This window comes from Vulpes vulpes, chromosome 4, assembly GCF_048418805.1.
Source record: "Vulpes vulpes isolate BD-2025 chromosome 4, VulVul3, whole genome shotgun sequence".
Taxonomy (NCBI): Eukaryota; Metazoa; Chordata; class Mammalia; order Carnivora; family Canidae; genus Vulpes; species Vulpes vulpes.
The window spans coordinates 71,607,045-71,621,199 of record NC_132783.1 but is presented as its reverse complement, the minus strand read 5'-3'; the positions used below and the strand labels follow the sequence as shown (position 1 = coordinate 71,621,199).

The 14,155-nt window shown below is 39.5% G+C and overlaps 1 protein-coding gene across 1 annotated transcript in view; it reads left to right on the top strand.

Moving 5' to 3' along the window:
• Window positions 1-14,155, top strand: part of CCDC6 (coiled-coil domain containing 6) — a 107,091-nt gene that overhangs the window by 42,307 nt on the left and 50,629 nt on the right. Inside the window, exon 2 of the mRNA XM_026013579.2 lies at window positions 10,317-10,466. Within this exon, the coding sequence (XP_025869364.2) occupies window positions 10,317-10,466 (150 nt within the window). The remainder of the gene's footprint in view (window positions 1-10,316; window positions 10,467-14,155) is intronic.

The following is a 14,155-nucleotide window of genomic DNA, read 5'->3' as shown; positions in this document are numbered from 1 at the left end:
AATTTAGGTCAGTCTGATTGCTTTTCAATTGCCAGTTGAAAGGGCTGCTAGGTGCTCATAACTTTGTTTTATAAGGAAAAGAAGGTAGGCGTGATTGCTTTTGGGGAAAGGATTGTTTGGGTATTTTGCTATACTGGGGTAGGGCCTTTAGAGTACTTTGAGTGTACTACCAATTTGGTAAGGAGATAAATAATTCTGTGAGGGAAGATGAGGAAATACCAAAGAAACTTGTGAAAACTATGCCTTGAATTGACTCCATACTAAAGAAGGGGGAAAGAAACCTCCTTTATCCTACTCAAATAGGATGTTTTTGCTTTTATTATTTTTAAAGGAATCTCTACACCCAGCATGGGGTTTGAACTTAGAACCCTGAGATCAAGAGTCCTACACTCTCCCAATTGAGCCAGCCAGGCACCCCCTCATTTTTCTTTTACTTTTGACTGACTACAGACATTGTATAACGAAGATTGAGATGAATAATACTATGACCAGAAATGAGTATGTCTCTTCTGTTGGGCCATCAATGTGAGACTGAGTCCGTCTAATCAGTCTTTGAACTGGATTTGGGTTTTGTTGGTGGTGGTTTATCATTTTTCCACAAGCTTCAAATCCCTCCACTACCTTATATATAGAGTGGGGCCTGTGGCACTCCATTTTCCTTATGTTCTTGCTCTGCCTTCTCGGCTTTTAGCAAGTTCCAGGGCCTGGGCTACCATAATCTTCATGCCTTTGCCCTTTCTTGATTGAGCCTAGATCACCATGATTGTTGCTCATTCCCAGGCTCCTTGTAGAGGAAGGTGGTTCTCTCATTCATCTGGTCTAGTCTTCGGTTTGTGTGCCTGGGCCATAGAGACACCATGTTCTCTGACTTGAATCTCTTCTGTGGGTCTTCAGGACAGAGTTTCCCGCCCTTTCCCCAGAGGCTGTGGATCTTTGCTTGAGTCCTGGGGGAAGGACCCCTGTCCGGCCTCTGGGGTCACACACACACAGACCAGTGCTGGTTTGGCGTCTGCCCTCCTCTTGAAGCCTGGGCCCTGGAGACTGAAGGGTTTGTTGTATCTCCCCGAGTGGCGTAAGCCACCCAGCTCCCTTTTAAAATTGAGATCTAATTCACATACCAGAACATTCACTCTTTTAAAATATATAATTCAGTTATTTTTTAGTAAAATGAGGTAACAATCACCACAGTTTAATTACAGAGCATTTTTATCACCCCAGAAAGAAAGGTCATACTTTTAGTGGTCATTTCTTATTTCCCCCACATTCAGCCCTCATCATCCACTAATGTACTTTCCATCCCTTCGGATTTGCCTAATTTGGACATTCCATGTAAATGGAATCATACATTCTGTGGCCTTTTTTGTCTGGTTTCTTTTACTAGGAAGGATATTTTCAAAGTTCATCCATGCCGTACTGTCAGGACTTTATTTTTGTATGGCCAGACCACATTTTGTTTCTGTTCATCAGCTGACGAACATTTGGGTTAGTGCCACTTTTAGGCCTAATGATAATGCTTCTTGGGACATTTGTATACGAGGTTTTGCATGAAGAAAAGTTTTCGGTTTTCTTGGGTATTTACCTAGGAGTGGTTTGAGTAGTATGGTGACTTGAGGTTCCCCTTTGGGAATCATCCAGACTGTGTTGTAAATGATAGGAGCATTCTGCACTCCCACAGCAGTGTATGAGGGAATAGCTCGAGGTTTATAGTGAGTCTCTTTCTGTGTAGGGCAGGTTTCTTCCTGATATTCTTCAGGAGGTCTGCCTCTTTTCGGCCCTTGTGCTTTAAGACAAATTTTAGAATCAGCTTGTCAGGTTTCTCAAAAAACCCCGTTGATATTTTAATTAAATTGCATTGAATTTATGGGCGATTAGGAAAGAATTGACATCTCTACAGAAGTAAATTTTGTATATCTATTCATGTATTTTTTCTTCATTGAGTATATTTCAGTCCAGACTTCTTTTCTTCATAGAGACCTTTGATATCTTTTGGCTGATGTATTCTTAGGTGCCTTAAAATTTTCATGACTGTATTAAATAATATCTTTTTGAAATGTGTGTTCTGTTTATGGCTGGTACATACAAAATCCATGGTCTTTATCTTTCTTTTAATTACTTCAATTTCCAGGAGAGTTTTATAGTTTCTTTTTTTCTTTTTTTTTAAGATTATTTATTTATTTGAGAGAGAGAGGATGTGTAGGAGCAGGAGGAGGGGCAAGGGGAAAGGGAAGATCCTCAAGTAGACTCCCTGCTGTGCATGGAGCCTGATGCGGGGCTGGATGCCAGGACCCTGAGATCATGATGTGAGCTGAAATCAGGAGTCAGATGCTTAACCGACTGAGCCACCCAGATGCCCCGAGTTTTATAGTTTTTAAATAATGCTGCCAATAATGATAGTTTTGTTTTCTCTTTACCAATTATCATACTTTGAATTTTTATCTATTTTTTCTGTGCTTGCTAGAACTTCCTAAAAATGTGTTTTGTTACAAAATCTGTTTAAGACAGATATTAATATAGCCTTGTAGTCCCCCAGTTTGGGGGATGGGTTATTGTTTGTATGGTGTATCTTTTTTCACCTCTGTACTTAAAACTTTTATATCTAATATGTTTTAGGCGTTGCTTCTCCACCCTCTCCCCAATCTCACAATCTGTCTAGGTTAGTCTACTTGTGTTTATTATGATTTACTGATATAGTTTCCTTCTTTCTACCATATTTTTCTTTCTTTTGGACCTTTTTAAGTATTTTTTCTACTGGTTTAGAATTTCTCCATTTCTATTCATTTACTAGTTATCCTTGAAATTTTACCTTGCACATTTAAAATATGAGGACCGTAAAATGTTTTAATTCTCACCATCCCCTTTGACTGACACTATTACTACTTAGTATTTTAGTGCTAGTTCAGTATTTTTGTTTCTGGATGATCTAGCGCAGCCACCAGCTCAGGAAAGAGCAAGTGAGTCCTGGCATCTTGCGGTGGCCACCTGCTCCACCCAGGCAGTCCCAAGGGGGCCCTGGCTGGGTTTGCCAACACTGTTACTGGATAAACTTGTTGCCAGAGAAGCCAGTAACTCAAGAGGGATTTGGAAAACAGAAAGGGAGAAATTTATTTTGGGTGCTGGCAGCGGTGGTGAGGTGGCAGGATCAACAAGCCTTAACAACTGACCTCACGCAAGGTAGACTCCTGGAGTTTAATTGGAGGGGTTCAGAGGGGTCCTCAAGAGAGCCGCCAGGGAACACATGGTCATAGGTGGGGGTTGGTATTGGTGCAACCCATGAACCTGGGCAAGGAAGGAAATTTGGTGGGGTGTGGTCTTCTAGGTATACATTTCTAGTCTGGAGGTTGGAATGTTCACACACTACAGAACATCTTTAGTGCCTAAAGAAAGTGTGATAAATAAACACTCATTCTTAGAGCATGAGTTAAGTGGGCTTGTCTCTTTCTGGTTTTAAGGATTGGGGTCTGTTGTTGAGCAAGAGGGCTCACTGACATTTTCATCTCACAGACTAGATGTTCTCTTTGTTGAGATTATCCTTCATTTTTATCAGTTTGTTTGCTCATCAGTTTTTTGTGCATTGTAGACATTTCTTCTGGAATAATCCATCCTGTAGACACCTTCTTAGTGTAGGTCTATTGGTGATAAACTCAGTTTTGGTTTATGTTAGAAATGTGGTCTTTCTTTCTTCAAAGACAGTTTTTCTTGATATCCTAGTATAGTTTGCCAGTTGTTTTGTCTTAGCATTTTGAGAATATTCTGTTGTCTCCTTTCCTTGTTGATGTTGGGAAGTGATTGTCAGTCTGTTTGTTTCTTTATGGATCATCTGTTTTTTCTTTAGACTATTTTTAAGATTTTGTCTTAATGACATACAGTTGGGTTAAAATGTGTCCAGGTACCAATTCTTGGTTGCTTTTTGTATCTATAGATTCACATCTTTCATTAGATTCTGGGAAATTCTCAGATGGTATTTCTGAGATACACCATTTCCATTTGAAGCCATCATCTTCAAATGTTTTCTTCCTCTTAATCTTTAGTGAGATGTATGTCAAATTTTTCATTTCCTTCCTGTCTCTATTGATATCCTTCCCATTTTCCATTTTCTTGTTTCTTTGGTCTACATTCTGGATTAATTCTTCTTTCTTTCAGTCTTTGCTATTCAGCTGTGTCAAATTTGCTATTGAAATACAAAATGCGTGATGAATTTAAACATTTCTTTCAAGAAGTTCTGTTTTCTTTTTCAAACCTGCCTGATCTATTTTCTTGTTGCTCATTCACCATGTTTTATTTCTTTGTAATGTTTCAGATAAAATTCTTTTAGAGTTAATCAGAATTTGAATATCTGAAGCCTTTGCTGGTCCTGAAGGTGGGGTAGTTAGTGTGTATGTGTGGAATTGTAAGTAGATTGTTTCTGTTCATTTATTCATATGGCATTGTGTCCTTGGTGTGTGATTTTTCTGTGGAAACCCGGCATAGGATCCTTCTACTTTTGATATAAACATTCAGTTTTGGTATTTCAGTTAATCATTTGTTGTTGGATATCTTTTCATGAGAGTAAATGCAAACCATATATATATGTTTTTTGATGGTTCTACTGTGTGTTTCTATGGATGTACCATAATTATGTCCTTTTCAACTTTTAGTTAAATGAGGGGAGGCTCCATAAGACTTCGCTGTTTTCTCATTAATCCGCCTTTACATGCTTCTTCCCAGGCCTTTTGGCAACCATCTTTTGAGTGCTTCCTTATGCAAGATACTATGCTCAGCTTTCTGTGAATTATGTGGGTTTATTTTCACTCCAATCCAGAGGGAGGTACCATTACTTTCACTTTACAGAGGAGAAGGCAGTGATTCAGAGAGGTCACATCGCTTGTCGGGGTCACACTGCTGGAGGTGGGCATCTTGTGAAGGAGGCAGTCTGACACCAGAGTGGTAAAGACCTGTCTTTCACTGAAGCTGGTTTGACAGGTACAGCAGATTGATGAAACTTGGTAGCTGTTGGAGTTAGTCTTAACCTTGAGATTCTCTGAGCTCTTCTGGCCCTACAAGTTACGCTTTCTGGCTGTTTCTCTCTTGCCCTGCAGTCCTGCAAATGGCCTAGGTGTAGTATCTGGGGCAGAATAGCACAGTTGCAAGGGCTCACAATGATTCTCTTCTGATCCCTGTATACTCACACTCAGTAATTTGCTGGCAGTACTGGAATGGAATAAATAAGTGCTTTAATTTACTGATTATTGTTTTTGCCATAAGCCTAGTGTGCAGTATGTGGAAGAAACACAAAATAACCTAGCGCTTCGACAGACTACATGGAAAATTCTGATTCTCATGCATGTAATTGAAATCATGTCTCTAGTTCTTCTAATTAAAGAAATGAAGGTACTTAACGGGCTTATCTTCTGTGTCAGCTGCTGCCCACCCCTGTAGTATTGGTACTTAAATGTTAAACAGACCATGCAGGACCATAGTGGGCAGTGGTTTGTGTTCATAAACCCATTGGTATGACTGATGATCAGGAGACTTCCCCCAAGAGGCACCAGCCATCAGGCATGGGTTCTGTTGAACTCTGAGCATCTCCGTGGCCAGTGCACATATGCTGTGGTGAACCTAGTCAGTGACAGTGGAGAAAGCGCGGAGTTTCATTCACTTGCCTGGTTTCGTGTTAGGTGGTTCCTGCTACTGTAACAATTTGGTTTCTAATGCTATTTCAAACTGAAATGTTGAAATCATTAGAATATGGATTGTAAGTGACTAGGCAACATAATAGTGAATTTAAATAATATATTTAAAAACATTCCTAAATGTAAATAATTAAAATAATAAATAGAGCTTGCCTGAACTCTTAAGCATTAGAGCTTCAAGGTAATCTTTTATGATTTTTTTTGTTATTAAAACAAGTCAGCAATCAAAACTAATTTTTAAAAACAAATGCCAGTGTGTTATCTTGGTGGTCACTCGTATCTTCTCTTGATTATATTTTTTACCTATGGCTGCTATCAAATATTGCCTGCTCTGGAAAACTGTTTTTTCCTTATGCTTGACAGATCATGAATTGCATCATCCTATATGATTTTGGTTTTGGCACTTGAATTTTCTCATCAGCAGTGAGTGCTGCTGTTGAGAGTTTTTGAATTCTTCTTTCTCCACCCACTGATCTTCAAAATACTGCTGGATTCACATTGGAATATCCTGTCAAATTTGTGCCCTGGTCATCATAGCAGTGGGTCAGAGTGAGCTGTGTTGTCTTTATTCACAGAAAATTGTGCTCAGTTAGAATATGGTTGCCTAAATATGTGGTGACTCAGGAAACAATAATTTTTCTAAGAATTTGGCTGGTGTTTATTTTTGCCGGAGTACTTGGTAAATTTCTCCTGTCCTATTCCTATTACTGTCCCCTCCCCCCCTTTTTTTAATGTTGGATTTTTGATAGGATGTGGAGTGATGGAGAGATGCTTTTTGCTCTAGTCCTCGTATTTATAGACCTCAGACGATTTCTGCTAGGGGAGGGGCAAAAATAGCTGATACTACTAGGTGAGTACGGTTAAACCAGAGTCACTGAATTTCTGAACACAGCATCTAGAACATATTGAATATGCAAATATAATTATGGATATTTAAAAAAATCTTCCCCAGATTTACCAATCTTCAGCTCTACAGACATAGGCAGAACACAAGTTTTCCTTTTTCAAAGCATTCCTAATTTTTTCACATTTTCAAGTTACAGTGAACCATGATTCATTTATTTAGCTTTTGATATAATTTTATTTTTGAGTTTGGATGTGTTTAGGTGTGCTGAAATTTTCAAGCATTTCAGATAAAAAGGGAACTAGATTGATCAAACTGATGAGATTTTTAAATGATAGCTTGTTTCATCTTTGCTCTGTCCACTTGTTTTTCTAAGTGCCAGTGCTGGCAAATGGTGCCTGGGGCTGGCTTCTTTGCTCCTAGGCCCACTGTCGACCTGGCTCTTGGCTTCTTTTGGGGCGGGGGTGGGGTGGGGAGGATAAATTGGAATGATAATTTGCTTACAGCTTAAATAAAAGACTTGTCTTAGAGTTAGGGGAAAAAAGGCCAGGACTAAGACTGAAATTGGGCCCGTGATGCACATGGCCTGGGAGAAAGCTGTGGGGGGCCGGATGAGGGGAATAGCTTTGTGTGGCGCTCAGTTCAGAGTTTGATAATCAAGTTTAGCCCTGGTTGTCAGTACACTCTGTCTAATCTTTTAGGAAATTTTCTCTGAGGCTATATTGGATGCAGAATCTTATCTTTTGTCCTCATTTGTGTGCTAATTCCTACAATGATCTGTGACCAGTTAGCAAAAGGGTGAACTAGGTTTTACATTTTGGGGACCTGGAATTTTGTCCTCCCAGTGGTTTTCCTCTGAATGTCACATTCCGCTGGAGGCAGAATAACAAACAGCCCCGGGTTCAAACTAAAAAGTGGCAAAAACTTCAGCTAAAGGAGGCCTTTTATGAAGCCTGTGTGAGGGCCTGTTCACCCCTGCTGAAGTTAGAGAGGCTTTGACAAGCTTCCACAGAGCAGTTCCGCGTGTTATTCAGGGGTCCTGAGAGCGGCATTTTCCATTAATGGGCTTTGCCTAGAATTAAGTGGCTATTCTAAAATGGTGAATAATTTTGTTAGCTAAAGCCTCAGCCTCTCACAAGCAGTGATGTGTCACTTACTTGGGAAGGCACTTCAGAGCAGATCTGGTGCTCTTCAGCGCCTCCCCGCCCCCATCCTTTTAAAATTTTTCTTGTTTTCTCTGGGAAGAATTGCAAAGGAAACCAGGTGCTCCGCGAAATACAAACCCTGCTAATTATCAAAGTGCTTTTTCTTAATCGTATAATTCACATATGATAAAATCCGCCCTTTTAAAGTGTACACCTCATTGATTTTTAGTATATGCACAAGGTTGTGTAAACCGTTAGCACTAATTTCAGAACATTTTTATCACCCCAAAAAGAAATCCTGGACTCATTAGCAGTCAGTCCCCATCTCTCACACTCCCCCTTCCCCCACTCACCACCCCCCCCTCAGCCCCTGGCAACCACAAATCTACTTTTTATCGCAGAGTTCTGTTTTATATTACACTGAAATCTGTTGTCCCTGTAACTTAATGGTTCGATGAAGGGGGAGGCAGGGGTGAACAAACATGAACAAACACTTAGGGCTTATCCCTTATTTCCAGCTTCTTGCTTCCACACCCCAGTGCAAAGGGGAGGGTATTCTGCTGAGCCTGAGTCTGGCTTTCTTGACTGCTTGTGATCAAATATACAACTTGTCTAAAATTCTGAGTGTGAGGCAATGTGAAAGAAGTTGAGTCTGGCTGGACAATGAAAATAATTTATGGCAATCACCCCTTTGAATAATTAAGTGCAGAATCACTGGCAGAAGCATTACAGCCCCTCTCTACCTTTCTGTTCTGTAACTTTTAGAATAATCAGAAATCAAATCATGTAGGACGTTGTCAGTCAAAACCAGAAAAACAAGTAGCTCGAACAGATTGCGGGCTTGGATATATGTGTCAAGTGTGCCTCCGTAAATACTTTGGATTCCTGCCCATTGCACTAGTATGACACCTGGAAGTCTGTGGGTTTTAAAGGGCAGCCGTGGATTCTTTGACAGTGGGGAGGGGAAGCACTGCCCCTCAGCAGGTTATCTGGACCCCGGGGGGGAGTTCAGCACTAGGAAGGGCTAACAAAATCTCATGTGTGAGGGAGCCACTGAAGCCTAGGGACCTCTCCCTGGGTGCTCTTGCATGGAAATACAAGTTTATTTGCTGAGAGGTGTTCCTACGTGCTCAGTTCTCCTTGCTTATCCCAAATGGTTTCTTAAAGAATGGGAGTGCTGGATCTTCTCCCAAAGTTTCTACCTTTTGTAGCTCTGTTTTTCAATTGAAGTAATACATGGGGGTGGGGGCCTGGATGGTTCAGTGGTTAAGTGTCTGCCTTGGCCTCAGGTCATGATCCTGGGGTCCTGGGATTGAGTCTAGCATCGGGCTCCCTCCTCAGCTGGGGTGGGGGCCTCTGCTTCTGCCTCTGCCACTCCCAAGTACTATACATGGCTCTCTTTTGTAGAATTGCTTGACAAGCAGTTCTGAGGACTGGTGTCCTTCCTTCTGGCCACAGAGGTAGAGAGCACAGAGGACGGACTCCCCAGAAACCATGGCTGTGAGGGTGCGGGCCCTGGGGAGCTAGAGAGTTAGGTACAGAAATCTAAACCTCTGGACTTGGGAATGCTGGTCAGAGGTTTTACAGCAAGGTGGTAATTATTTAGTGCTGGTGCCCTTTTGTCTCCTGCCCTCTGGCTTTAGTATTATTATTATAAGTGACAGGTGCTAGAGGCTTGGAATTGATGGAGCTCTTTCTGCCTCAGCGTGGCTGATAAAACAGGAGTGCATTACTTGGGATGAGTGCATCAAAATGATGCAGTTTAAAAAGTGCTTTGAGTAGAGTTGAAACAAGTTTCCTCTTTCTTAAAAAGATTAATTTCCTTCAAGGATGGTTAGATTTTTCTGTTTATTCTGTTAAAACGTAGGTTGGTGGGGGAAGCTACAGAAGAATATTTTCATCTCCATTGAATTATCCTGACCCTCTTTTCTTCTGTTTTTAAAATTCAGTAATGGCTGTCCTTGCCCTCACCTCCAAAAGATTCCCAGTGGGAAGTTAATAAAAAAAATAAGCCTTTTCATCCACCCTTACTTTTCACTGGTTGGATTCCTGCTACCTCAATTCTTTTTAGCTGCCTGGTATATTTCCTTACAATGACTATTCATTGAGCATGGAAACGAATTCCTGTATATCTGCATTGATTTTAAAATTGCATATTCAAACCCTTTCAGTAACATCCTAAAGAGGTGACATGATTTTACTTTCTCTGCTTCAGTAAAACATGTTGTCCATATATTTTAACTATAAACCTTTGGGATATAGTGACTTGCAGAGAGTTACAATGAATTGATGACCATATCCCAGAATTGGACCTGTCTGCCATATGAAGGGTCTCTGTAGTCTAGTGATTGACTTGGGATTGATTAAAAAAATTGTAAAACAATCTTTATTAATATCTTTGAAGCATCACTTTAAGAAGAGGAGCCATATGTAGTACAGGGGCCCTTTGGGGAAAAAGCCAGATTTGCTTTTAGGGTTGCTATTCAGTCCCTCTGGTTTATGTATCTTAGTGTGCATTGGTTCACAGTTAAAAATAGAAATCTCATTAAAATGGGTGCCCTCTCTGTAAATAAGAACTATTTCAATTGTAAATTTCCTGTTTCTTTAACATATTGTTGCTGTTTTTGTTCCTCTCTTTATTTTTTTCCCCTTAAACAGCAAGCCAGGGCTGAGCAAGAGGAAGAATTCATCAGTAATACTTTATTCAAGAAAATCCAGGCTTTGCAGAAGGAGAAAGAAACCCTTGCTGTAAATTATGAGAAGGAAGAAGAGTTCCTCACTAATGAGCTCTCCAGAAAATTGATGCAGGTAAATTTATCTTTTCTTCCCTTACATCTTCCCTGCCTGTTTTCCTCTTTAGGAAAAAATGACTTTGATAGAGCACTTTGCTTGAAACATTTGCTGATGAGGTTGTAGCTAAAGTCCTTTGAAGATTAAAAATACCAGGTAAAGATGGCAGTGATGTAATACTAAAGACTGGCTCTGAGACTCATCTGCTTAGATAAGGGAAGATATTTTATACTGTGAGCACCTCACCAAGTTGCTGATGAGCCTGAAGCCTTAGCACAGGAGTAATTGCTGTATGTAGTGTTTTGGAAATATGAGGATTAACACTAAATGTGGTACTTCTTCCTTCTTCTACATTGAATCTATAATGAACGCATAAACATTTTTGCAGCAGAATTGGGTCCTTTGCACTAAAGTATGAGGATATAAAGTGAAATGTCAATTTGGGATGAAAATAGTAGGTATCTATGATCTGTCGTTAAAATTACATCCAATATGGTGTGCTCAGATAAGTGGAGTAATATGTTCCTAAACAAATATCAGACAGCTATTACAGCTTTTTTAATAATAAATTTATTTTTTTATTGGTGTTCAATTTGCCAACATACAGAATAACACCCAGTGCTCATCCCGTCAAGTAGCTATTACAGCTTAATGTTAATCACTTAATAGTTCATAGAACACACAATGCAAAACATATAGGAAGGTTTGATTTTTCTAATTCAGAGGCTCCTTTTTTTCCCCTCAAAGCTTACTAGTAAATTACAAAAATTAGAATTCGTTTTAGGGCCAATACTTTGTGGGTCATGTAATATGAACTTTAGAATAAGTAGGATATTAAGTTTTCATTATATGCCACAGCTTGTCCGAGATCATGGGCAGGTATAGAATTATGCCAGGAGGAGGACGAGTGATTCCACTTCATCTGGTGACTAAGAAAAGTAGATGTGTTTTCCTCTTCTCTTCCGTTCAGGGACATCACTAACCATCCCATTCATTGATTTGACTGAAGAATACATTTTAGTGAGGTTATAATAAAAGGATACTTGAGATTTAAAAAAAAAACAAAAAAAACTTTCTAAATCCTTTTCTTATCTTCCAACATAGACAGTCCTTAAGAGAAGGCCAGAAGCTCTGGGATAGAAACTTTAGGGTTAAAACCATACAGTAGTCCAGACAACTGGGATCCCATCTTTTTTTCATCCTCATTTTCCTAACTAATTACCAAATAAAGATACTATTCCTCTCTTGCAGAAAATTTGATTTAGTTGGTGGCTGTTGAAATGTGAAGAATAGAGGTAGCCAGGCATTATTGTCCAGCAGAGATTTATGGTAGAATTTTTGTGCGGAAATGCTTTTTTGACTCATGTGCGTTCTGATTTAGAGGGAAAAAAGGGGAGAAGGTTAGTTTGACCTTTGGGTCTCTCTCACTTTGGCAGTACCAGACTGCTTATTCTGCATGCTGCTTCTAGAACTATAGGGATGCAGTTATGGTTTGTTTTTCTGGGTTCAGAGTGTAATCAGGTGGTATAATTTTTAGCCCTGCAAGAAACATTGTTTGTTTTCTGCTTAAATGGTTGTTAGTATTTAGAATCTTTTACCAAATTATTTATAAAAGCTGCCCAAGCTAGATCATGCTAGCTAGCTAGATCATGCTCCTTTTCTCTATAAAGACTCATCTTCATTGTGAGTGGTCGCATAGTTTTATTATTATAACCCACCTTTCCCCAAAGACACTGATGTCCTTTAAAATAAGACACTAAATAACATAAGAGCCATGTGCAATAGAAAAGGAAGTGAATTACAATAATACATGACATAAGAATGTTTGAACTTAAAAATTTTAGTTCTGAACATCCTATAAATAAAGCTGTAACCTAGAGAAATATAGTGATTTTTTTCATAATTGTTATATCTAAAAAAAATAATAGTTTTACTTCGTCAGGAGGAAAAATTTTCATATATTAAAAACCGAAGGACATGTTGGATTTTTCTTAAGAGATTGAAGAAGGTACGAAGTGAACAATGCAATAAATTGTTTTTGCCAAAAGTAGTATATAATATGTAGGAATGGTGTCCACGCAGCCAAGTCCTAGGTTTGCCCTCTGTGAAAACAAAGGATATCATATTAAGGGGTGATTGTGCTGTTGGGAGAGCTCTTGGTGAGGCCAGCTCATTCATGGTCTGACGTGCAGAATCTGGACAAATGAATGGTTAGGATGTCTCTGAGACAACCTCTTACAAATCCCAGCTGTATATATTTATACAGACATACACATATACATGCATACGTTGTAGCAAAATATACATAAAATTTTCCCTTCCAGCCAGTTTTAAGTGTGTAATTCAGTGACATAAAGCATACTGATGTGCAACCACCACCACGCATTCATCCCAGGACTTCTTGAAAACCAAAGTCTGTCCCCATTAAACAGTCACTCATCCCCCCTCCTGGTTCTTAGGCTCTTGAAAGGAGATGATGTCAGGGAGTTTGAGGCTGAGATCTCTGGCAAGTTCTAGAGCTACATCTGTTCTGTGGTATGATAGGTGGTCTTTCACTTCAGACATCAGGTGTCACAACATGCCCTTCTGTGCAGAATACCCTGGCAGCCCTCCTGTGTTTTGGGCTGGTTGGAGAGCTGGGACAGCTGCGAGGAAGAAGGGCTGCCACCACCCTGTGGTACTCACCCCCTAGGCTTGCCTTAAGGATTTCAACCAGTCCTTTGTGGAAGGCTCATGTTTTCTGCCACCCAGTGTGGAAGAATGGATCTCCATCTGGAGACTTTTAGAGTAATTGGTACCAATAGACTTTTCTAATTGTGTAATCACTTTAATATGGCTCTCTAGGATGGTGCTTCTAGATCGAAGAGAAACCTCATGCAGGTGTCCCTGATAGACAAATGAGTGAATTGACCGCTCACCATGAAAATGTTTGGTTAGCATCTTTCACCCAAAGGCCACTGGGAGGCTACATGTGGAACAATTTTGGTTTTGTCACCACACTTTCACTGTTGTCTCTCATAGTGATTGGACAATGCTTTTATGTGCATTTCAAAGGAATTCTTTGGGTCCGAGAACAAATTAAGATTATTGCTGTGGAGGAAACATTTCCTATCCCATCTGCCATGACAGAACTGGTATCTAATACCTTTAAAAAGAGAAGTTTATTTAAGTGTGGATGAAAGGAAGTCCTTTTGTCTTAGAAGATCCTGTTTGGGAAGTAGCTCAAATATTTTCAAATATGTTAATCAGCACTGAAACACAAAAAGCATGCTTTCTCTCTTGCTTTTTTTTTGTGTGTGTGTATATATATATATATATATATATATATATATACACACACACACATAAATATATATTAGGTAGCCAGAAAAGTATACTTTCGTTTTATGAAAACTTCTCTGAAAAATCTGCATCCTTTTGAGCCATGGGCTTGATTATCTGATTAACAACTGTCTTAAAAAGAACCTTCTAGTACTTTTGTAAGTCCAGCACAAGCCTGCATCAGAGCTAAATTCAGCTCCAGAATGCCTCAGAGAAGTTGTATTTAACCATAATTTATAATTAAAACTTACAAGAAATATTTTGTAAGCAAAGTCTTAATCAGCTTTTTTTGTTAAGATTTTAAAATTTATTTATTGATGAGAGACACAGAGAGGCAGAGACACAGGCAGAAGGAGAAGTAGGCAACCTGTGGGGAGCCTGATGTA